This window comes from Carlito syrichta, unplaced genomic scaffold, assembly GCF_000164805.1.
Source record: "Carlito syrichta isolate Samal-C Ts95f unplaced genomic scaffold, Tarsius_syrichta-2.0.1 Scaffold313459, whole genome shotgun sequence".
Taxonomy (NCBI): Eukaryota; Metazoa; Chordata; class Mammalia; order Primates; family Tarsiidae; genus Carlito; species Carlito syrichta.
In genome coordinates, this window is record NW_007257555.1 from 349908 (window position 1) to 374789 (window position 24882).

At 40.8% G+C, this 24882-nt stretch overlaps 1 protein-coding gene across 1 annotated transcript in view; it reads right to left on the minus strand.

Moving 5' to 3' along the window:
* Positions 1–21434, minus strand: part of LOC103273039 (astrotactin-2) — a 358841-nt gene extending 337407 nt beyond the window's left edge. Inside the window, exon 1 of the mRNA XM_021718790.1 lies at positions 21292–21434. Coding sequence (XP_021574465.1) covers positions 21292–21370 — 79 coding nt within the window. The 5' untranslated portion in view covers positions 21371–21434. The remainder of the gene's footprint in view (positions 1–21291) is intronic.
* Between the last annotated feature and the right edge of the window lie 3448 nt (positions 21435–24882).

Sequence of the window (24882 nt, forward strand, 5' to 3'; positions counted from 1 at the left end):
GGATCCACTTCATTCCTGTGTTACAGATGAAGAAACCAAGGGCAGTAGAAGTATCTCACTCAAGTTACACACAATTATTTAATTATAAACCTGGAATGGCATCCACACTCCATGCTCTATGCTTCATCCACTGTCAATTTACTTCTCGACAGTTGATTATTGTGTTTCACATCTCAAAGTTTTTTTTTTTTTGAGTTGGGGTCTCACTCTGTTACCCAGACTGGAGTGCAGTGGCATGCTCCTGGCCACCGCAGCCTCGACCTGCTGGGCTCCGGCCATCCTCCTGCCTCAGCCTTCCAAGTAGCTGGAACTACAGGCGCGTGCTACGACGCCCGGCTCATTTTTTGATTTATTGTGGAGATGAGGTCTCACCAAGTTGCCCAGGCATCTCGAACCCGCGGACTCAGGCAATCCACTCACCTCAGCCTCCCAAGGCGCGGGATTACAAGCTGAGCTGAGCACCACTTATGTGACAGGCCTTGCTGTAAAAGCTAAATAGTCAGTAAGGATTAAACAAGACATGGCACTTGGCCATCAAGAGTCTACAATGTTGGGGAGGAGATGAGCATTAAGCAAGTACATGTGCTGATACTTACACAATTACAAACATGAACGAGTGCTATGGAGAAAGGCATAAACTGCTGTGAAGATATAACAAGGAGGTGTGTGTGTGTGTGTGTGTGTGTTTGTAGTTCTCTTTTCAGCTGGAACTAACAGCCTAGCACATGATGCCAGCTAAACTAGGGGATACCTAGAACATTTGATCTAGAGGTATGCTTTGCTTTCAAATTTAATTTTCCTTTCTGGAGTGCTAAGTATTTGAAAGAGCACAGTTAAATAGCCAAACTATGGTTTTGTGAATGCATACCAAACGCCATGGTGTAGTCTCACAGTTTACACAACAGGAGAGGCAATATAGAAGACCAGACAAAGCTAACATCCGTTCAGTTTTTCAAAGAATGAGTCCATTTGCTATCTTGTGTTGTTAAATTCATTTAGATGATGAAGCCTTTCTGTTTTTGAGAGAGTCCATGGTAGTGTTTAAGAGCAGAAATACAGAGTCAGGCAGTAGGTATTCATGTTCTGGTCCTGCCACTAACTAACCAAGAGATAATGATCCAGTTAAATGGGCCTTGGTTCCTCAGCTATAAAGATGTGATAACAATCTCATAGGAATGTGGGAGGTAATAGATGTAAATTAAATTTCCCTTGTTTCAAATTACTCACTTTTAATGTAAACGAGGTAATATATGTAAAGAGCTTAAAACAATACCTGACATATAATAAATGCTGAATATATTAACTATTCTTGCTATTCTTATACTATTCCTGCCTACATATATTTGATAATCCTTTTGTAATATACAAAAGATTGTTCCCTTGTTCAAATACAGTTTGGCACAAACAAACAATAATGGAGACTCCTGCTTAAACAACATATTAGCTTTGAATATAGCTGTGTAAACAAAAGCCCATTCTGACTCATTTCTACTTCCTTAATTGCCTGCTCCTGCTCTGGGCCTCAGCCAGGAGTCAATCTTCAGCCATGCCATGGATACACACACATCAGATTGTGTGTGTGCATAAACAAGAACACATAGCTCCTGTTGCCTCTGAGGACTGCAAAGAAATGACATTAAAAGTGAGTGATTTGAAACAACTGAAATTTAATTAAAAACAAAATTAAAAGTTGTTCCAAGCCTGGTGCTTCAGCCAGCAAGACTCAGAGGAAATTAGTAAGTGCTACTAATAGCTAGATCCAATTCACAAGCCTCTATGAGGAGACAGTCAGAGCAAAGAAGATCCATACCCTTTAGATGAAACAATTAAAGATCACTTCTGAGAAATCATCATGAACGGTATCCCAGGGCAAAAAAGACCATTATTTACTAGTGTGTTTCTTTTTAACTTCCTCATTTCCATTACGGGAAAGTGTCCTGAGATTCTCCAAGTAGCTTCTTCTGTGGCAACACAGAAGGACACTGATTTTGAAAATCAGACCTAAACCAGTGAGTGGGAAGAGGGGGCAAATTCCTCTAAAAAATAGTTATCACCCACCGCTGGAAATCCTACTTTCCCACTGTATTTGTCCTTTAAAATTTCAAATACACAAGCTGCTTAGTAAAATGATTCTCCTCAAGTAATGGGCCTAATGAAGATTGTCAGCTGTGAGTTGGGCCCGGGCACCAGGACAGTTAAATGCACTGGTTGTAGGAGTGCTGTGGTGGGTCGGGGGAGAGTAGGCAATGGGGCTGTATCTGAGACTCAGTGCTCAGAATCAGGTCCTAGAGGTCCATCTGTCCCTGATTCTCAGGATAGTATGGAGGCAGATATGGAAGAAACAGCACAAACTGCCAGGAAGCAAGAAGATACAGGAAAGAGCCAAGGACAATAAATGAGGGGAGGTGGGGAGAAATAAAGGGAATAAATGACCAGGGCTAAGATTTTTAAACCTTTTCACAAGCATTAATTGGTCAGGAGCAGAACTAGTTTAATCTAAATACACAAAGTTGAAGCAGACAGTAAGTATCCTTGAACAAAAAAACACTGATCGGAGCTCTATTTTACTCTACTTTCCTCAGTTTCCCTGCCCGTGTAAAGGAATAAGAATGTCTACTCCATGGGAGAGTGCTTCTCTGCTCACCTCTACAATCCCTCATGCTGACTGTGTTCAGGTAGTTTTAACACACTTTCCTCTTTCATACCCTTCATACCTTCATTTAAATGCCATCTCTTCAGAGAAGTCTTCCCTGAGCATGGCATCTCAACTTTCCTCTTTAATTATTTTACTCCATTTTGATTATCCTCATGTTGCCACTGCTTACGTTGTTATTTTGTTAATTTGCTTTAGTGTCCATCTCCTGCTGAGAATGAAAGCACTCTGCAGGCAGGGATCCTGTCTGTCTTTTCCAGCACAACATCTCTACTGCTCCATGACATATAAGAAAAAGGAAATAAATATTTGTTCAATGAGTAAGTAAGTTCTGTAAAGCTTAAATAAGACATTGTAGGTCAAACACCTAGCACACTGCCTGGCACACGATGACTTTTAGCTGTTATTTTTCTAAGAATCTAATATTATGTTGAGTTGGATTCTAGTGTGAGGTTGTTCCTGGGAGAAAAGAAAGATGTGGACTGAAATAAGACCAGAGGCCTCCTGAAGCCAACTTGCTGTCCTCATATTGTGTTTGGAGTACCCAATATGCCATAAGTGTGTTCTTGTTGCCTAGATGGATCTCATTGGGGGTGTGAAGTTGGGGCAGGGGTAGAACTGGTTGCTGCCGGTGGCTATTGTGGCAGGTCGACTGGAGAGAGGGAGAAGATGAGGCCAATCTCTTTTTGCACAAACCAGTCTTATTCCATCCTCAAATGAATTATTTGAGGTGGGTGATGACTTTAACCAAGCTCTTTAATGCTCAGCTCAACCCTACTTTTCCAAGAATCTTTTGAGATCTACCTCAGTGAGAATTCTCATGTCTCTATTCCATTCTGTTCCTGATGTAGCTTTGGGAACAATTCAGTTTATGCTTACTGGGCACAAGATTGGTTTTCAAGAGTCTACCTCACTGTCAGATCATGTGACAACTTTGGGTTTCAAAATAAAATTGCAACCAGCAATTTTAAGAGCAGGGCCCATAAACAAAGTAACAACATAAAATGTCTCAGATTTGCTTTTGAGGGTTTTTTTTTTAATGCCCTGAATAGGGAATTAATCTAAATATACATATCTAAGTTGGATACTGTAACAAAATGTGCAGGTCACAAAGGTGGAAGAAATTATCCCTGCCTGAAAGTAGTGTATGTCAAGAGATAATTCGATAGCCCATGAATAATAGAACATCATCAGCGTTGTGATACAGGTAAAATAGAAAGCTTTGGAAGCACAGAGCAGAGTTGCCCACCTCCTCTGCACAGTCAGAGGATGTTTTCTACATATAATCACACCTGAGCTGAGTGCACTAGAAGGCAGTAGCTAGGTGGACTAGAGAGACAAAAGGAAAGGAATGTTGTAAGGGAACAAAAGAGAGTCTGGGCCTTCAGGAAACAGCTATTTCATTTGGTTGGAGAGCAAGATGTCCGAGGAGGAGAGTGGGCAAAGATAAGGCTGAAAATAGTTTCTGGCTCTAATATTCTACAGTTTCAAAAATTGCCAAGCTAGCAACTTAACAATATGCCCACAGTGTGCCCTCATACTGTACCCCACATCCTTTCTTTTGAGTTGTCGGAAGTCGCCATTTTTAATTGAGTCCATATTTCAAATAGGGCACCAGTTCCCATCACCAGGTCCCTGGACCTCCTTTCAGGCATCTGCTTCCATAGCAGGTCCTGTGCCCAGCATGTTAATGATACATTTGAGCTTTTGCTAGGAATATCCACCCCTAGAACTTTCACACTCACAGGTCATGTCAGCACCCATGTAGGTGCCACAGACTGATCACTCTCTCCATTGTCCAGTCTGGCCTGAATACTGTAGTGAGATGTCACATGAAATATTCGAATGATTCAAACCTTTAGGACAGCAGCCTTCAAAGATTTGGCAAATTAATTTTGCTCACAGAACATAGTGACATCTCTTACTAATAATTTTTATCCAGGCAGGATTTTTAGAGGTCCAAATACTCTATGTTCTTCAAAGTTGCTTGCATTTTTTTTCCCTGTCTTTTTATTCTGCAAATATAGACAAGAGGTGAGCATCTGATTCTTGGTCTCTCATTGGGATGCTGATGCTTGAGCAGAATCATAACATTAGCTAGTTTTTGAGTGTGTTTAACATTGACCAGGCCCATGCAGTTAACAATCATTTAATTCCCCATAAGAACAGCCTACTTTTTGGTGCATTAGCACTTCTATTTTTGAGAAGATAAAGCTTAAGTTAGGATTTGAACCCAAGTACTCTGGCATTGGTGTTCAAGCTCTTTACCACCTAATCAAACAGCTTTGCACAAAGGAGATATTCTGTCACACATCCTCTTCATTTGGGCTTCTTATGTTGATGTTTGGGGTCACCAGCCTATTAGGAATCTCAGGATGCAGATGCTACATCATCTATGACTCTTCCTCCTTCTTGATGTTCTACTTGCAATTGGTTGCTACATTTCCTTGTTCCAGCTCTACAGGAATTCTTTCCCCTTTTTTGTTCTCATATCTAACGCCCTTGCCTCAGACATTATCTTATGGGTTCCTTGCCTCCGTCTTTGGCAACTTCAATGTCACCTTTTACGTTGTAGTCAGTGAGTCAACAAATCTTTATTGAACAGGGATTACATAGGAACAAGACAGCTATGCTATCTGCCTGTAAAGGGCTTAAAGCAGCATTGGCAGAGGCTATTGTAACTGAGTATTGAAGATGTGTCAAGCATTATCACTTTAAGTGGTTTACCATGACTTTTCCCATTTCACAGATCAGCAAACAAAGGTTTAGAAAGATTAAATAACTAGCTCAAGGCCACAAAGCTACAAAATATCAGAGCCACATATTGAACCAAGGGAATGAGATTCTTCAGCTCAGACTTTTAACCAAATTAGACACTGAAGAAGTAACTGCAAATGAGCTGAGTGAAAAAAGGAAAAGTTTAGGACCATTCAACAGAGAGACCCAATTCAGACTAGGAGAGTGATGGTGATGATGATAATGCCAATAAAAACTAATATCACCAAGGGCTTTCTGTTTGCCAAGCATTCTATGAAATACTTTACAAATATAGTCTCATTTAATTCTCACAACCCTGCAGATTAAGAAATAAGCCAGAAGGGTTACATACATTTATAGATGACAAAATTGGTCCTTCTGAAAAGTAAGGTGGCTTGTCCAAGATCCATAGTTAGTAAGTGAAGTAGTATAGATCTGAATCAGAAGATTTCTGATTCTAAATCTCACATTCTTTTCCCCAACTCACCCACCTTTAATGCCAACTGTGTCTGAGTTTGTCCCAGAGTCTGAGTCCTGCCTTTAAGCAGGCACTCAACAAATGTCAGCACAAAGTCCAAAGGTGTGGACTCACTGATAAAGTTCAAATGAGAACAAAGGTTCAAGCAGGGGAAGGAATAAACAGAAGGTTCTGGGGTGGTTCAGGCCCTGAGGATCTCTCCAGTCAACAATGAGAAGCCCAAGCCATTAGCAGAAGTTGTGAAAGTTGCCAACAGCTTCCGGAAAACCCAAAGCTGAACAGCTGCAGATATATTTGGCTTACATAATCCAGAGGCGTGCTGGGGAGAAAAGCCAAATAGCAAGGCTTTGCTGAGTATCAGGGCTTGGGGGAGAGGGAAGCAAGAAGACACAAGTTTTAATTATTCCTCCCACTTCCTTGATTCCCCTCTGAATACAATGCATTCTCTCCCTCCTATACTCTTGCTGGCACCCGAGATGTTCAAGGTCCCCTGGCAGCTAGGGCTGAGAGGAGGAGGTATCTTTTGCACCACGTCCTGGGCTTCCCACCACTTTATTTTTCATCCAGGCAGCCTTGGGAGCCCGCAGTCCCTGCAGAAGCTTGGCTGTGATCCTTCTAAGCTTTCTTCAAATGGCAACTTGTGGGCTGTGGAAAGTTTGCTCAGCTGTCTCTACTCCCGACCTCCTTGCTCAAGGGGCTGCCTGGCTGCAGATTGGCCCAAACCAGTCTGAAGAGAGAGAGTACCAGGGACACCATGTGATGGCTGCATGAAGAATCATGTACGTCATGTGATAAGTAAAGGGAGATTTTGAACCCTGATATTTCTCCCTCTCCTTTTTTGATGTTAGGGAAGAGAGGAATTTTAAGTCACATTTTGTTCCCCCTCACATTTTACAAGCAAACCAAGACCTGGAGAAAGAGAGATCTGCCCAAAGTCATGGTGAATTTGTGGTAGAAGAGGGACCTGATCTTAGTCATCAAGTTCTCTATCACATTCCGTAGATCCTAATTTGAAATGATTTTTCTCAACTCCTTCCTGCCTTTGTGACATTGAGGTAGTCCTATAATGTCCCTAGGTTTACATGACCTTTGAATTTTTACATATCCCTTAAATTTAAAATGAGGATAACTATTGGACCTACTTCATGAGGTAGCAGAAGGAGATGATGTAATACCTTGTAAGGTACTTCACACAGGACCTGGAACTTAGCAGCTGTTCTGTAAATACTATACAATCATTACTTTTGTTGTTACTGCAACTATTGGGAGGTTTGAAAAGCAAAGTCTATATGAATGTATTGAAAAGTGCCCATGCCTCTCTCTGGGAGGCCTGCCAAGATCTATTACTTACCTCCAGGTAAATATCAATGGCTCGAGACTAACTCATGTAGCACCTTCTCTAGATACCCTCTTCCTCTTCTCATCTCCAGCTTGGGGCACTTGGCTGCCCCTCATCTGTGTCTCCTCAGCATCCAGGGCAACCCCATATGACTCTTGCCACACTGCATTTTATCTTTTACTTGCTTGGTGTGTCTACCACCCATCACCACTACACTGGAGAAGGCCAAAGGTTGTGTTTTATCCATCTCTTCATCCTTACTATCTGAACATGCCATAGAAAGTATGGCATGTAATATTTGTTGACCATAGAAAGGGAAGGAGGAAAGAAGAGAGGAAAAGAGGGAGGAAGGAAAGAAAGAAACAAACACTATACAGAAATAAAAGAGTGGTGTTATTAATGTATTTCTAACTGCTTAGCTTCTTCCTTCTGGCCCAAAGAGGCCAACCTCCTTAACATTGTAGGTTTTACTTACCTAGCCTTTCTCACTAACACCCCATTCCAACTCTTAGGTTGTCTTTAGAAATAATAAAGCTATAAATAAACAGCAAGAGAAAAACACACTGTTCTCATAATAATACCTACTCACACAGTTGGCAAAGTCTTTTAAATTAATCAGTCCATTAACACTCCTGATGTAGGAAATATTAGTATTGTTTTTAGATGAGGAAACTAGAGCTCCAGGAGGGGAATTAATTTACCTGAGGTCACAAAACTAGAAAGCAGAAGAACTGGGTCCACAATCCGTATTTCGTAGGTCACAGAGCAATGAGCTTAATCTCTCTACCACACCACCTTCTCTCTCCTACTGCCCCAATTCAACACCAACTTGCAACCCTCAAGCCAATATGATGAATATTGACCAATATCTAACTCTATAGACTTGTGCTTGAGCTCATCAAGGCTCCCACTCCAAATTCTTTTTTTTATTTCCAGTCTAAAAGTCAAAGTGGTCGCCGGCTCACAACAACAGAATGGAATTATTAATGAGAGAAAATTGAGTTTCTCAACTCCTTGCAACAACTCTCTGCCCCCAGTTTCTGGGAATGTATTTTTGGACTCAATCTGCTATCAAAACACAGAAATTAGTATCCAATTTTGGACGTCAAACCTAGTTATCTCTTTTGTTAAGAAGGGAAATTAGTAACAATTCATTCTGGTTGGAAGCCAAGCTAACATCTTAGCCCAGAGTGTCATTAAAGATTCCAGTCCCACTGGCTGTTGTGATATCTTTAAAAGCTTGAACATGTTCTGCTACTTAGAATGGGTCTCCTGGGTTTGTTACCCCCCCCAAGTTCCTTGTCACTTTTAACCTGGGGATCAGTTACTATTTAAGGCAGAAAATGGCTTAAAGCATTTTTTTCTTTCCTCAGTTTTGTGGTTTTAGACTTTCCTAATGAAGATATTTGGGAGGGGTTGGATTCCACTCTAGGGGTATCCACAGCTCCCAGTCATTGCTGAGCAAGTTGCCCCTTAAGTACAAGAAGAAGGAGAAGGAAAAAAACGTTCTCACAGTTTATAATTATATTACCAATTTCATTATAGATCTCATTTTAATTCTGACTGAAACCTAGCCTTGTCTTCTCCCTGCACTGTCTCACGTATAGTTATTAAGTCTAGGTTGGAGTTCAAGCTATTCTTCCTGATTTCAGCATATTAATATGGTTTATTGGTATTTCATTGCCACCTCCCTCATGGGTGTTCTGAATCTCAGCTCAATTTATATTTCCTCTCTTTCTGGGCTCTGGGATAAAGCTTGTTTCATTTTGGTGTTGTGGGGGTGATGTGAGTTTGATTGGAGTTTTTCTTTGGAGATAGGAGCAACATCCTTCGGGAGTGAAGTCAATCACAGAAGATGAAGTAACCTCAGACTTCCTGTATTCTTTAGGATGTATCTTCTTAGGGCATCTGGGTCCACTTGCTGGTCCTCCCTTATTTCATTCCTTTTACACACACAATTTATCGTATGTCTACTGAGTCAGAACCTCCGTTAGGCATCACAATAGGTTAGAACATTAATAAGCTATGGCCCTTGCCCTTGAGAAAATTTAAATCCAACCACTGAATCACTTTTTGTTTTAATTCAGTGAATGCTTTTGGGGGGCATCAATTGTGGTTTTGGACACTGTCCAAGGTTCTGAATATAACGTGCAAAATGAATATGATCTCTATTTTTATGGAGTTTGAAACCTAGTGAGAGAGGAAAAGTAACTAGATAAGCATACAATTACAAATGGAAATAAGTGCAATAATGAAGAAGAGCAGGGTTCAAGAAGAGTGATTAGTAAAAGGGATCTAACAGAGGCTGGGGAATGAAAAAGGAAGGCTAATCCCACAGGGTAAAGGGGAGAAAATGGGGATGTGAGGAGACAGTTTCAGGCAAAGAGAACAACATGTACAAAGGCCCTGAGGCAGAAGGCAGGAAATAAATTTAAGAAACCAATATAGAGAGAGTGAAGTGAGGTGAGACTGGAAAGACAGGCAGGAACCTGACCTTGCAAGGATGTGAAGGCCATGTTAAGAATTCCAGTCTTTATTATAAGCACAAAGGAAGACATGGAACAGCTTTATGAGAAAATGCAACATACTGATCTTTCTAATTGTAAAAGTTAACTTTGTGTTGTTTAGGAAAGATAAGAAGGAGGCTAGATTTAATGTTCAATAACACATACGTGAGAATAACAGTGATGAGTGGTAGATTCTGAAGTCATCAGAAATGTACAAACACGCTTCTATGTAATGTTCAAGAAAGGAGAGATTATTTATCACTGAGGACACAGTTAAGAAGATTTTCTAGAGGATGGAGAAAATTAAGCTATGCTTTAGAGATGGGAGGGATTGAAATATATGAAAATATATGGTAGAGAGTAATCATAAGCTAAGGTATAGAGAGAGGCAGATACAAGGAAAGAAGTCTATTTGACTAAAAAGCATCAAGGTTTAGGGAAGAAAAAGGCAGAGGCCATATTATGTAACACTTCCACCAATGAACACATTCCATGGTGTTCCAAGATCTGCAGTCAACACTGAGCATTTTAAAACAAAGCTTGAGAGGATTCCAGACAGCAGGATGTCCAAGGAACTACGCTTTTAAAAATTTGTGCCATTTGTGACTGAGCAGCCACTTTCATTGGGACATAATTTTCCCTTCTAAGAATTGAAAATACTCCTCCCATGTATTCAAATCACTGCAAACTAGCTCTAAAGTCAATTATGAGCCTCATTCCTCACTAAAGTCACAAAACCACACATTAGCTCACTTTCCTGAACTGAAAGACATGAGGTAAATGTGGAAGCCAAAAAATGTAGGCAAGATTCATTGTACACAATTTTGTGCTCAAAAACAGCCACATGTGTGGCATATTAGTGAAATAGGCATCCTAATGTGTGGGCATTTATATTTGATGATTTCATGGGTGAGGAATGAATCCTCAGACCCCAAATACCACAATCACAGGGAGCAAAGAAGACTTGGTTACTTGGTTACCAACTTAGTTCAATCCAAAAGTTAATGTTAACAGTTTAAATTCCTCATGGAAATCGGAACTGGCATCCAATTCCTGAAGAAAACCCAAAACCCACAGCTCATAAGAGAGAAGATAGACAAGTGGGACCTTATTAAACTGACAAGCTCCTGCAAAGCCAAAGAAACCATCAAGAGAGCAGGGAGACAGCCTACAGACTGGGAAAAAATATTTGCCAACACCAGTTCTGACAAAGGATTAACATCCTGAATCTACAAGGAACTAAAATGTGCTGAAAAGAAAAAAACAAACAACCCCATTATAAAATGGGCCAAAGATATGAACAGACACTTCACAAAGGAAGACATCCGAGCAGCCAACAAATACATGAAGAAATGTTCAACCTCACTAATCATCAGGGAGATGCAAATCAAAACCACACTGAGATACCACCTAACCCCAGTCAGAATGGCAATTATCAACAACTCAAAAAATAACAGCTGCTGGAAAGGGTGTGGTGAAAAGGGAACACTTCTACACTGTTGGTGGGAGTGTAAACTAGTGCAACCTCTGTGGAAAGCAGTGTGGCGATTCCTAAAAGCTCTAAATACCAACCTCCTCTATGACCCCGCAATCCCCCTACTGGGAATATATCCTGAAGAACACAAATCACTCTATAAAAAAGATACCTGCACACGCATGTTTATCACAGCATTGTTCACAATACCAAGAACCTGGAAACAGCCATGTTGCCCGTCAAAAGAGGACTAAAAAAATGTGGTACATATATACGATGGAATACTACGCAGCCATAGAAAAGAACAAAATCATGAATTTCGCAGCAATCTTGATGGAACTAGAGTCTATAATACTGAGTGACCTCTCACAGAAACAAAGATCCGAGTATCACATGTTCTCACTCATATAATGGACCTTAAACATCCAATGCAATACTATACAAAAATGACTGACAGTACTGGGAAACTATGGTGGGGGGGAGGGAGATGGGATTAACAGTAGCAAATGTCTGTCTGGGAACGGGGAAACACCCCATATCAACAGGGTGCCTGAATGAAACGCAATTGTATACCTAACCCTTAACTGTACCCCACAACTTCATAATAAAAAATAAATAAATAATTTTTAAAAAATAAAAGGAAAAGAAAAAAAAACAGTTTAAATTAATCCGAATAAAAAGAAATTTTGGCATAGTTGTTTTGATACAACAGTCACATCAGTATAAAAACATTGTGTGTGTGTGCGTGTGTGTGGGGGTGTGGTGTGGTGTGTATTTAGCTAAGTAAAGAATTCATGAAACATCCCTGTCTTTCAGACATTTCTAAGTCTCACTTTATTTATGAGCCTAGGTAAAGAATGAATGACACTCAGGGATTCAATAGTAAAGAAAAAACAAACATATTCTGAAAGTCCTAAAAAATTAACTGGATTTAAAATTTATATTTTGATGCAACAATTCCAAATCAAAATGTTATATATGCAAGCTAAATGCATCCCTTCTCTTTTCTTCTATGGCTTCATAAAAATGTGGTCATCTATTCCCAGGAGATTCTCTATGATGGGGAACTTATTACCTTGCAATGACCCCCTTCCAATATTAAGAAAATATTATCACAACTACTAACATTTATATAATTTATTGAGCCATTACTAGGTCTTAGGTATTGAGCTAAAAGCTTTATGAACATTATTTCATTTATACTTCACAATAACTCTATGAGATAAGTACTGCTATTATCCCCCAATTTATAGATAATGTAACTGAAGCTTGGAAAGTTTAAGTAACTCACACAAAGTCACACAGTCAATAGTAGAGCAAGACGTTTCCATACAAAGATTTTCTCTTCCATCCCTGACCACCCTCATTACCCTCAGGGCTCTAGTTTTGCTTCCTTAGGCCTCCCAGAACTGGCCTGCCCTCTTTTCAAGACAAATAATTATTATGGTTTCTTCTCTAGAATCTTAGCGCATAGAAGAATTTTAGATTGGGGATTCAGATAGACTTAGGCTTTCATATCATTTCATCAGTTTGTTAACCTGACCAAATCACTTAACATCTCTCAGTCCTACTTTTCATGTATGCAAAATTAGAATGCTAAATTCTGCCACAAAGCTTTGCTATCAGAATCGAATAAATGACCTTATTTAAAGTATTTGTAAGCTGCAGCTATATAACATATATCATCATTAATATTAAGTTCCCATCCTGTCTAGGTTCCTTCAACTCTTCTTTTTTTCTTTTCTTTTTCTTTTTCTTTTTTTTTTTTTTTTGAGCCAGAGTCTCACTCTGTCACCCAGACTGGAGTGCAGTGGCACGCTGCTGGCCACTGCAGCCTCGACCTGCTGGGCTCCGCGATCCTTCTGCCAGAGCCTTCCAAGTAACTGGAACTACAGGTGTGCCATGCCACCCCCAGCTAGTTTTTGATTTATTGTAGAGACAAGGTCTTGCCAAGTTGCCCAGGTGGGTCTTGAACCCGCGGGCTCAGGCAATCCACTCGGCCTCCCAAAGTGCTGGGATTACAGGCTGAGCCCCTGAGCCGGCCCCTTCAACTCTTCTTATAGAATGATTCTCTTCCATCCTTTCCTGAAGAGGTCATTAGTTATCTACAAGCTTTTGCAATGTCTGGTCTGTTAAATCTTCTCACTTGAACTACCTCCAATGTCAGTTTCTAGAAAAGAAACTCTAAATGAAGTGTTACCTGCCTATTCCAAAGTGCAACAAATTTACTCACTTAACCTAGGCTACTTACTCCTTTAAAAGTGATTTCTTCACCGGGCTGGGTGGCTCAGCCTGTAATCCCGCGCTTTGGGAGGCCGAGGTGAGTGAATTGCCTGAGCCTGTGGGTTTGAGATACGCCTGGGCAACTTGGTGAGACCTCATCTCTATAATAAACTAATAAAATTAGCTGGGCATGGTAGTGCACACCTGTAGTTCCAGCTACTTGCAAGACTGAGGCGGAAGGATCGCCGGAGCCCATCAGGTCGAGGCTGCAGTGGCCAGGAGCGGTCACTGCACTTCAGTCTGGCTGACAGAGTGAAACTCCAACTCAAAAAAATAAAAATAAAATAAAAGTGATCTCTTCTACTGGCTTACCACTTACTAGGTGGCTATCTACTGACATATATTGGGAGTCTCAGGGGATGCATAAACCACCATCTCAGTTAAGATAACCTTTTAATGTTAACTAATATCATTTATTGATAATGCCATCTGCGTAGCAATTTTTTTTTTTTTTTGAGTTGGAGTCTCACTCTGTCGCCCAGACTGGAGTGCAGTGGCCGCTCCTGGCCACTGCAGCCTTGACCTGCTGGGCTCCGGCGATCCTTCCACCTCAGCCTTCCAAGTAGCTGGAATTACAGGTATGTGCTACCATGCCAGGCTGATTTTTTGATTTATTATAGAGATGAGGTCTTGCTGCCCAGGCGGGTCTCGAACCCGCGGGCTCAGGCAATCCACTCACCTCAGCCTCCCAAAGGCGTGGGATTATAGGCTGAGCCACCAAGCCCAGCTTGCATAGCAATTTTGATGAAGCCCAAACCTGTGTGATCAGGGATAGTATGCTATAAACCTTAAGTGTAGGCCAGTCACACTGTATTCAATACTATTAGCAATCACTTAAGTTATGCTATGAGGAAGCTTCATTAATAGGGCACTGTTAAAGCCAAAGATGCAAGAAACCAAGAATTCTTACTAAAGATCCTTATGAGGATTCCAAGGGGTCTCAGGGGCTGATCACATGTGTTAGATAAAAGTGAAAGTAGGCAGTGTATGGTGGCTCAAACTGTAATTCCAGCACTTTGGGAGGCAGAGGTGAGAAGATTGCCTTGCCTCCCAGGGGTTCAACACCAGCCTTAGCAACTTGGTGAGATCTTGTCTCTACACTAAATCAAAAACTTATCTGGATGTGGTGGTGCATGCCTGTAGTTCCAGCTACTTGGAAGGCTGAGGTGGAAGGATCGCCTGAACCCAGCAGGTCAAGGCTGTGGTAGCTGTGAGTGTGCCACTGCACTCCAGCCTGGGCAACAGAGTGAGACTCCTAGTCAAAAAAGAAAAAAGAAAAAAGAAAGAAAGAAAGAAAGAAAGAAAGAAAGAAAGAAAGAAAGAAAGAAAGAAAGAAGGAAAGAAGGAAAGAAGGAAAGAAGGAAAGAAAGAGAAAGTAACACTTACTGTTGCTTTCCTTTGAAATATTGACATAGACCTCAAAGTTCTGATAACTGACCACCTAAAGTTCTCATAAAGAATATTAATATGTGAGCTCTGCTCTCAGAGAATCTGACTCAATAGTTCTGGGAATTATCAGCCCAGATGACATAAATGCAGATGATTTGTAGACCACAACTGGAAAAGCAATGCTAACTTCAGCAAGTTTAGATGCAAACATGTTCCATCTCTTCAATGTATGCTTTGCGGGACAAAAAGCCACTAGTGGCATTGAAGAACCACAAACAAAAGAAGGGGTGAGATTTGCCAAGGGTTTGAATGGGAATTGTGTCAGTGTGTATTGCTCTTGCCAGCTTGGCTCTGGATAAGTGCTATGTCATACTGACCTCTTTCCTATAATGTGCAGTAAGCATCTAGTGTAACCATGCAGTAGCACAAGGGCAGAATTCATTTTCTTCCCAAAGACGGGACCCATTACTCAGTTCCATCATTGCTCCAGCACCATGGACAGCTCAATGCGTAAGCCTGGTTGAGAGTTCTCTCTACTGAGAAAGGGCTAGCACCTTGACAGCTTGGAGAAGGGAAGGTGAGAAAGGATGAGAGCTGCCCTGGACACAGTCCTTGGGAGACCTGGTCCCAAATGGAACACCTTACATTTGACGCTGGGAGCTCTCAGCCTGACAAGCCTCATCATAATTTTGTTTGTTTGTTTTTAACTTAGCCAGGTCTTAGGGAGTCTTACATATATTTATGTTATGTATAAATATACGTAAAACATCATTGAACTGTACACTTTTCCAACTGCATTCATTACCATATTTATGTTAGATCACAATATATTTATAAATATCAATGCTAAGTGACAACAAGCATTAGGGAAAAAAGGCCCCATCACCGCTTTCCCTCTTGCTCCCTTATGTGATATCTTCATGTCTCCAGGAGTCAGAGCTAAAAACTCCACTAGAACAATTTATAAAAATCCAGGTCAGGCTTGGTGGCTCAGACTGTAATCCCAGCACTTTGGGAGGCCAAGGCGAGTGGATTGCCTGAGCCCGTGGGTTGGCGAGACCTCGTCTCTACAATAAATCAAAAACTAGCCAGGTGTGGTAGCCCATGCCTGTAGTTCCGGCTATTTGGAAGGCTGCGATGGAAGGATCGCTGGAGCCCAGCAAGTTGAGGCTGTGGTGGCCGGGAACGTGTCACTGCACTCCAGTCTGGGAGACAGAGTGAGACTCCAACTCAAAAAAAAATAAAAAATCCATTTGTCAGATCCTTCTCTACTCCCCACAAAAGACTGGATTCTACTCCTCCTCAAGCTCCAATCTCCCCATCTATCAAATGAAGATAATAAAGATCACTTTGGGGAGCTGCTAAAGGAATGAGGTGAGCAAAGTCTATAGCATTTCTGCCAAGGAGACACGAGGATTATGCTGGGGAAGGTACACTTTCCTGGAACGATCAGGCAGTCATCCACCTGACTTCAAGTACTGGCTGCTCACAGGATTCCTGCTCACACTCGAAGATTGAGAGTCTCCAAGTGGTAATATTGTCAAATCAGAAAGCCTCTTCCATTGGGGAGGGGGGGGTGCATAAAATGTACTCTCTGTTCCATTCACTTCACTGAGAATAGGTAAATTCTTCTCTTTAGGTTTCTATATACTCTTGTCCTGCCATGTTCCAGTTTCTGAAGTCTCTTTCTTTACAAATTGTTTTAAGAACAAGCATAATAACATTTACTATTTATTGAAAATCATAATGTTTTAGATACTTTCCTAGGCTCTTTATATACATTATGCCATTCAGTCTCCTCAAAATTATTCTCATTTTACAGATGAGAAAAATGAAATTCAGGGAGCTTATTTCACTCTTCTATGTTTCACAGTAACTAAGCAATGGAACTAAGATCCAAAACAAAACCTACCTCATCTGAAAGGAGTCACATTCCTAAGCAAGACATAGCATGTAATGAAAGGAGTCTCCATTATGACTGTAGACTGAAAAACTGTGGATAAGGTCCTCCCAATGTTGGCTGCCAAGTTTGCTCCATCATGTCTCAAGGACTTGTACATTCCATAGTTATTTCAAATTTTCTACTGTATTAACTGCATTTTCTCATTTCTGTATTTTTTTTTATTTTTTATGTTTCAGCTATAGTCTTACTCTATTCAGTGGTACTATCATGGCTCACCACAGCCTTGATTTCCTGGGCTCAGATGATTCTTTCGCCTCAGCCACTATGCCTGGCTAATTTTTTGAATTTTTGTAGAGACAAGGTCTCATCATGTTGCCTAGGCTGTTCTCAAAATCCTGGGCTCAAGCAATCATCCCACTCAGCCTCCCTAAATACTGGCGATTACAGGCGTGAGCCACCATTCCGTTCATTTTCTGTATTCTTGATGCTACAGCATCTACAGCCTGCTAACTAGTGAAAGACTTCCCCTCCAGGGGCTGCGCAAATCTTGGAGAAAATAAACGATTTGGCCAGGAGCATGCCTTTCATAAGCAAATAAACCAATTCAGAGTTCATACTTTAATCTCCTCTATCTGCATTTCACACTTCAGGATGCAATATTTCTCTTCCCTAATTACCCCAAGGCAAGATGTTGAGTGATTAGGGACAATCACTAAATTCCAGAGTCGGTTAAAATAGATCCAACTAGCCAATCTAAGCCTGTCTACCCTTCTTACTTTGCCTCACCCATTCTTCCCTGAAACCACCACAATACAGATTCTTGCCCATGCTCTCCACTCACTCCCTCTGCCTCCTAACAGATCCTGGTTTGCCATTTGGCCTTGCATCTTGTACTGTGCATCCTGTATCTGGAATCTGTGAGTATAAAAACATCTTGTTTCACAACTGTCATTTCCGTGTCTGCGTGTCTTACCATACCTGATTGAAACAATTTCCAGGTATAACTTAAAACATCTTTGATTTCTATGCATTATCTACCTTTTTTTTCTCAGCCACGCCTTTGCCCATAGAGCTCTAGTAGAAGAAGTCATTAGAATCATTAGCAATTCTGTTTTCATTCAGGCATTCACTCAACACAAATTTATTGAACATCCATTATGGACCACACATTGTACTTGTCACTGAGGATACAATATTTCTCCCAGAGACACAATTCCTGCCCTCACGGAGATTCCAGTGTAAAAGAAGAAACAGACAAGCTCATGGGCTTTCAGATCTACGATAGAGGTCAGAATAGAGGTCACTGAGAAAGGGTATGTTTTAATTCACCACATTTTGGCTCCTTCTTTCAAACCGTCAAGATAATTTGGAGCTATCTTTTGATGACCCTTGATTTTTGGTATTTCACAGCTCCATGCTATCTGAAAGTTTGACAAACATGGAAAAGTAGTAGGAGTTGTAGTCTTCAGAAAGCCTCTATGAGATAGGTACTACTGTTATCCTAATTTTATAGATGCAGAGACAAGACCCAGAGAGGATAAATCACTCACTTGGCTACAGAAGTAGTAGACAACAGAACAACTATTTAAATTCATGATTGTATTACTCCAAAATCTGTGCTGTTAGCCATAAAACTATTTCATCATGACCTTGAACAAGATATTCCCTTAAAATTCCCATCTCTATATGTATGAAAATAAATATTTAGAACTCAAATGTCTTAAGGTCTAATAGCCTATAGTTAATGAGTAGTGACAGGCGAGGGATAAAAGGCAAGGGGCATTCTATAGTGATCAAAATGCACCCTACTGTTTTCTCAAACTCAGTGTTCATCATTTTACTTCCCCATTCCTGTTTTCCAGCCACATCCAGGTTCTGTCAATTCTTCTGTCTCTACAATCCATGAAACCACTTGTCTACTTGCTTCTGTAAATTTTTTTTTCTGCCTCCCTACACCACTTCCCTTCATCTCTCAGACATGTTTACCTGTTTTATGTGCACATATGATTTGATAGGGATGAACCAGGTATGTATGTCTGAACATCAACAGAATGCAAATGAAATAAGAAATGATGGACTTATTTGCAGTCCAAGTGAAAACAAGTAGGGACTTGTTCTTGATAGTGAAGTGAAAACAATCCAAGGATGCATCTATGATTTCAGAGAAAGGGGATAAAAGTGTCACTTTGCTCTGGTCAGAACATACTGAAGAGATGGTATTCAGTTTTCAACACTGGCATGTACAAATTGGAGATAAAATTCAGTTACATTGAGATGAGGTTGATAAACAGAGGGTAAGGATCGCAAAACCATTCAACATATATCCAATGGTAAAAGATTTTTAAAAAATTAACGGTACTAGTATGATACTAGAAGACAGAATTACCTCTGGAAAGTATCACCTGGAAGGGGCAGTGAGGAAACCTTGTGAGGTTCTGGGAATGTTTTATGATTTGATCTGGGAAGGCTCCTATATAATTCTATATTAAATGTCCATATCACATAAAAGGAGGGCAAGAAGAAACTTGTAGAGGTAATGATTATGTTTATGGCATTGTTTATGGTGAAAGTTTCATAAGTATGTACTTATCTTCAAACTCATCACATGTATACATTTTAAAAGTGTAAAATATGTAGGCCAGGCATGATGGCCCATGCCTATAATCACAGCACATAGGGAGGCTGTGGTGGGAAGATTGCTTGAGCCCAGGAGTTCAAGACTCACCTGGGCAACATGGTGGGACCATGTCTCTACAAAAATTACAAAAATTAGCCAGATGTTGGTACACACCTGTAGACCCAGCTGCTCTGGAGGTTGAGGCAGAAGGATGGCATGACCCCAAGAGGTCAAGGCTGTGGTGAGTTGTGATGGTGTCACTGTATTCCAGTCAAGGAGACAGAGTGAGTGTCTCAGAAAAAAATAAAAATTTTGGGCCGGGCTCGGTGGCTCAGCCTGTAATCACAGCACATAGGGAGGCCGAGATGAGTGAATGGCCTGAGCCCGCGAGTTCGAGACCTGCCTGGGCAACTTGGCGAGACCTCATCTCTACAATAAATCAAAAAATTAGCCGGGCATGGTAGCATGCACCTATAGTTCCGGCTCCTTTGGAAGGCTGAGGTGCAAGGATCGCCAGAGCCCAGCAGGTCGAGACTGTGGTGGCCAGGAACGTGCCGCTGCACTCCAGTCTGGGTGACAGAGTGAGACTCCAACTCAAAAAATAAATAAATAAAAAATAAAAATTTTAACAAAGAACTGAGAACCTCATGTTCTTATTCATAAGTAGACATTGAACAATTATCATAATACTATAAGAAAAAGTTGGCAGTAGTGGGAAACTGCCAGGGGAGGGAGGGACACATCTCATCAACAAGGGTACCTGCATAATGAACACTTATATACCTAACCCTGAATTGTACCCCACATCTTTAAAATAAAATAAAATATAAAGAAATAAAAATTTTAAAAATGTTTTAAGCTGTACAGTTAAGATATACCTCCCTGCTAGTATTTATGGTAAACTTGAATACATTTGGAGATAATAATGACATATGTGGAAAAAAGCCTGGGAAACAGGCGCCAGCAAATCCTGCGAGAGTATGTAAATGGGGACAGCACTTCTGGAGGGCACTTTAGCAATAGATATCAAGCACCTTAAACAGTGTTTTGGACCATGCTTTGCTAGTGACTACGGTGACAACAGTGTCTCATTAATTCAATTTAATTGGGTGAAAAGTAAATGGTAGAATATAAGATACTTGTAAAGTACATTCACAGAGAATGAGATATGAATATTACCCAGGGCATTCAGAAAATTCCAGCAAAGCTCATACAATCTACCCTGTCATATGTTTTAAATTAGTAAATACCCTTTAAGGGGTGGGCGTTTTTAGTTTGGAATGGATCCATAAGCATGATAAGAACCAGTAGGTTCTCTGAAGTAGTTCAATCTTTCCACACTCACATTTAAATCCTTCTTTTGTTTATTTGTTTATTTTTTTGAGTTGGAGTCTTACTCTGTCGCCCAGACTGGAGTGCAGTGGCTGCTCCCGGCCACTGCAGCCTCGACCTGAAGGGCTCCGGCGACCCTTCTGCCTCAGCCTTCCAAGTAGCTGGAATTACAGGCATGTGCTACCACGCCCAGATGATTTTTTGATTTATTGTAGAGATGAGGTCTCGCTGCCTAGGCGGGTCTCGAACCCGCGGGCTCAGCCAATCTACTCACCTCAGCCTCCCAAAGGCACGGGATTACAGGCTGAGCCACCAAACCCGGCTAAATCCTTCTTTTATTTAACAGGCCTTATCCCTGCACATAGGATAAAAGCAGCCTTTCATTCAATTCAATAAATCCAGGACTTCAAATGATAAAGTCCTCTTCCAAGGTCTCTCGCTGTTCATTTCCCCCTGTAATATATATCATTCTAAGGATGGGCCATGCTTGGGAACCCTTGGCCAGCCAGGGGTGCAAGGTGCCAAGTGGGTTGGGGCATCTCCAATGCTTGGTTCTTACCATCTGCAATGAAGTGCTCAGGCACATGCAGAGTCACCTTCACAGTGAGTGGACAGGACATCTGGCTGCCACACACCATGGCCAGGATGCAGGAGCTCACAGCAATCAGTGTCAGGGCTGTCTTGTTCACTGGGCTTTTCAGCAAACCTGGTAACACAAACACAAAGACACATAATTCCACGAGGTGAGGAAACAGGAATGGCAAGGAACTGGAGAATTCTGTTATTTTCCGAATGGGAACCCTTTGCTATGATACCTCCATGGCCCTTGTTGGGCATTGGTTTAACTCTCTGCAAAGAGGGCTTTTCATTTCTTGTGATGAAGATAAGAGAAGCAATCTTTCTGAAAAATGTGGCAATTCTCACCCCTCCCTTCCCAATTTAGTAGGTCACTCTTGGTGATAAGTGATGACAGTAAGCTCTTCACGGTTTTTTTAGAAGCAAATGAGAAGACACCGTGCTGTTGAATTCAGTAGAATAAACATGGGCTTTGGAATTAGATTATTCTGGGTTCAAATGTGGGTTTTAGTTGTCATTGGTTGGTTGACCTGTTCCACTCTCCAAACTGCGGTTTCCTTTATGTGTTGGATGAGGATAATAATAAAAACCTTACAGTGTTGTTGTGATAATTACACAGCATAATGCATATATAATGTTTGCCATCTAAAAGAGTTTCACAGCTAAAAACTGATCAGTTCATATCAATTTCACAAGCATTTACTGAGCAGCTACTATGTGAGACACATGCAGAGCAGAATAAGAATAGCCTCCACTCTTAGAAATGTAAAAGCTACAGAAAAAAGGTAAGCTTATCCATAGTTAATTAGACTCCAAGACAAATTGCGTTAAGACCTAGAAGAGAGGTCAGAAGATGGGGAAGGTGGTTTTGCTTCAGAAAATTTTACAGATAATTTTACAGATGCAAAAGTAAAAGCCAATTGGAGCTGCACAGCTAGAGGACTCTGGGACAACAAAGGAATTATACGGAGTCTGTCCTGAGCACCCATTTAATTCTCATTCTTTAACATTTGCTCTTCACATTTACTTTCAAGGTTTTGCTTACCAATTTTCAAGCAGTGCCTCCTAAACTTACTTTACCTGCTAGGTGCTTCCTTTGAGTAAACCTCCATTCCCAAGCCTCCTAGACATCTCTCTGTGGCCATCCCATGAGCATGTCAAATAAAATATGTTCAAAATAGAGTGCATCATTTTCTCCTTAAAACCTTCTCCTCCTGGGATCCTCAGCTTATTGAAAGCACCTCCACTTAGACTAACCAGAAATGTTGTCATCTTTCAGTTCCTGTCTTCCTCCTTTTCAGCATCTGAAGAGTCATGCAGTCTTTTTAGCATGCCCTTAGCATCTCTTTTATTGTCTGTTTGCTTGTGAGATAAGAGAAGTGAAAGGAGTGTGGGCATATCTGTCCAGTTCACTCCCTGCTAAGCTGTTTCACAGCATCTGGTCACAGGATGTGATCCATGCTCATTCACCTGGCACCCAAGGCCTTTCATGAGGACTCCCTACATGTATACCTCCTGTGCTCTCTGCTACCTGGTCCAGGGGAGAGCAGAGCTGAATTACTGCAGTGTTCCCACAATCAACACTCTTCCTCATGGAAAGATTAGTGTCAATGTTGTTTTTTGGATAGAATGTCACTTGTTTCCTTGTCTCCCCATCACCCTTGAGATTCACCATAATTATACATTTCTCATGCTCCCAACAAATAAACCACCTACATTAGTTGTGTTTCCCAAAATGCCTTATTCTGAACACTAGAAGCTTTTAGTAAATAGACTAGTAAATAGTCAACTCCTTGAGGGCAAGCACCAGATTTTTTGTTCACCATTAATTCCAGGACTAGCACAGGATTTGGCACATGGCAGAATCTCAGTAAATGCATGATGACTTCCAGAAATTATAGTCAAATATTATCAACCAGCGTGACACAGGCACTTACCAACCAAAACATATGCTAACCCACATGGCCATATCAATGTTTCCAGTAGAACAAGAATCCTTATGGCAGCACACTTTGGGAATGTTTGTATGAATATCTTTTTTTTTAAATAAACAGGAAGCTGCTTGAGGGAGAAGATTCCACTTTTACCATCTTTGTGTCTCTCCTGCCAAACTCATCACCTGGGACCTGAAAGTTGCTTAATTTAAGAATAAGATCCTGCAGCACTATTCACAATAACAAAAGCATGAAACCAACCATGCTGCCCATTGAAACTGGACTGGATTTTAAAAATGTGGTATGTATACACAATGGAATATTATGCAGCCATAAATAAGGACAAAATTATGAACTTGCAGCACCTTGGATGGGTTTGGAATCTATCATACTCAATGAACTATCTCCGAAACAAAGAACTGAGTACCACATGTCCTCACTCATAAGTGGACCCTGAACCCCTACCATAATACGACTAAAAAGGAACTGGTAGTAACAGGAAACTACGGAATGGGTGAAGGCACATAACATCAAAAGGGTGCCGGATCTTAATACAGGCAAAGTGAGGTCTAACAGGAGACCCAAAACTTTATCTGTATCTAACCACTTATGCATGCAATCCTGACTTGTACTCCACAACTTTAAAATCAAATTAAATTAAATTATTAAAAAAGAATAAGATCTCTGTCTTTATTTCCAGTCCTGAGATAAGAATGGCTTATGTTTGGAAGTATCCACCCATTTGTGGTTATTATAGGTGTAGAATAAATGTTAATAGAAGAGTAAATTAAATATAAAGATGGTTCTGGCATCAGGAAATGGGAAATTCCTAAAACTTAAAATACCACAGGAAAAAAGGAATAAGTTTTATCTCTTATCTGAATGCCACAAGAAGTTGTTTCGTACATATTTACAAGAAATATTTATAACATAAATATTTTAGTAACTAAACAGTGTAAACAAGCTAACATCAATGTTATCTACCAAACAGCATATGGATTAGGGGTTGGTGCCTTCCACAGATCTCATCTGAAAAAGTCAACATATTACCCCAGGCCCAGTTATTTAGCAAAACTCCCCTAATAACAGTTATTAGCAGCGCTGAGTTTCTACTCTAGATTCTATGGAGTCTATTCTGGGAAAAGAACATGTAGGATGAATCCAGCATGAACATTCTTGGGAAGGTGAAACAGGACCAGGGATAAGGTGTGAAAGGAGAAAGAGACTTCTGGCATCAGGGAGCAGATGCTCTGATAGTGAGTCATGGACAGTAGCACCCTGGGGATCCCTGAGAAAGCCTTTCTTGTTCCTGGCCCATATGGCAACAGAGACTCATGTGACCAAGACATTCTTTTCTCTAATTGACCAGTTAGCAGCTCTGGGTCCTTGCTGTACTAATGGTGTCTCTTATGTCGTTTAAATCTTCAAAGTAAATCCATGAACTTTAGGAGTCAACACAGGGAGTGAAGTCACATTTGCTTATTGGTTCTTAGTATTGTCACCTAGAAAATAGTAATAAAATGACGTATCCTTCAAGAGTTATAAGAACTAAATGAGGTAGTAAATGTCAAATGCCTAGTACAGTATGTAGCACATAGTAGGCCTTTGGTGAATGATCATTTTCAAACTTAGTATAGGCA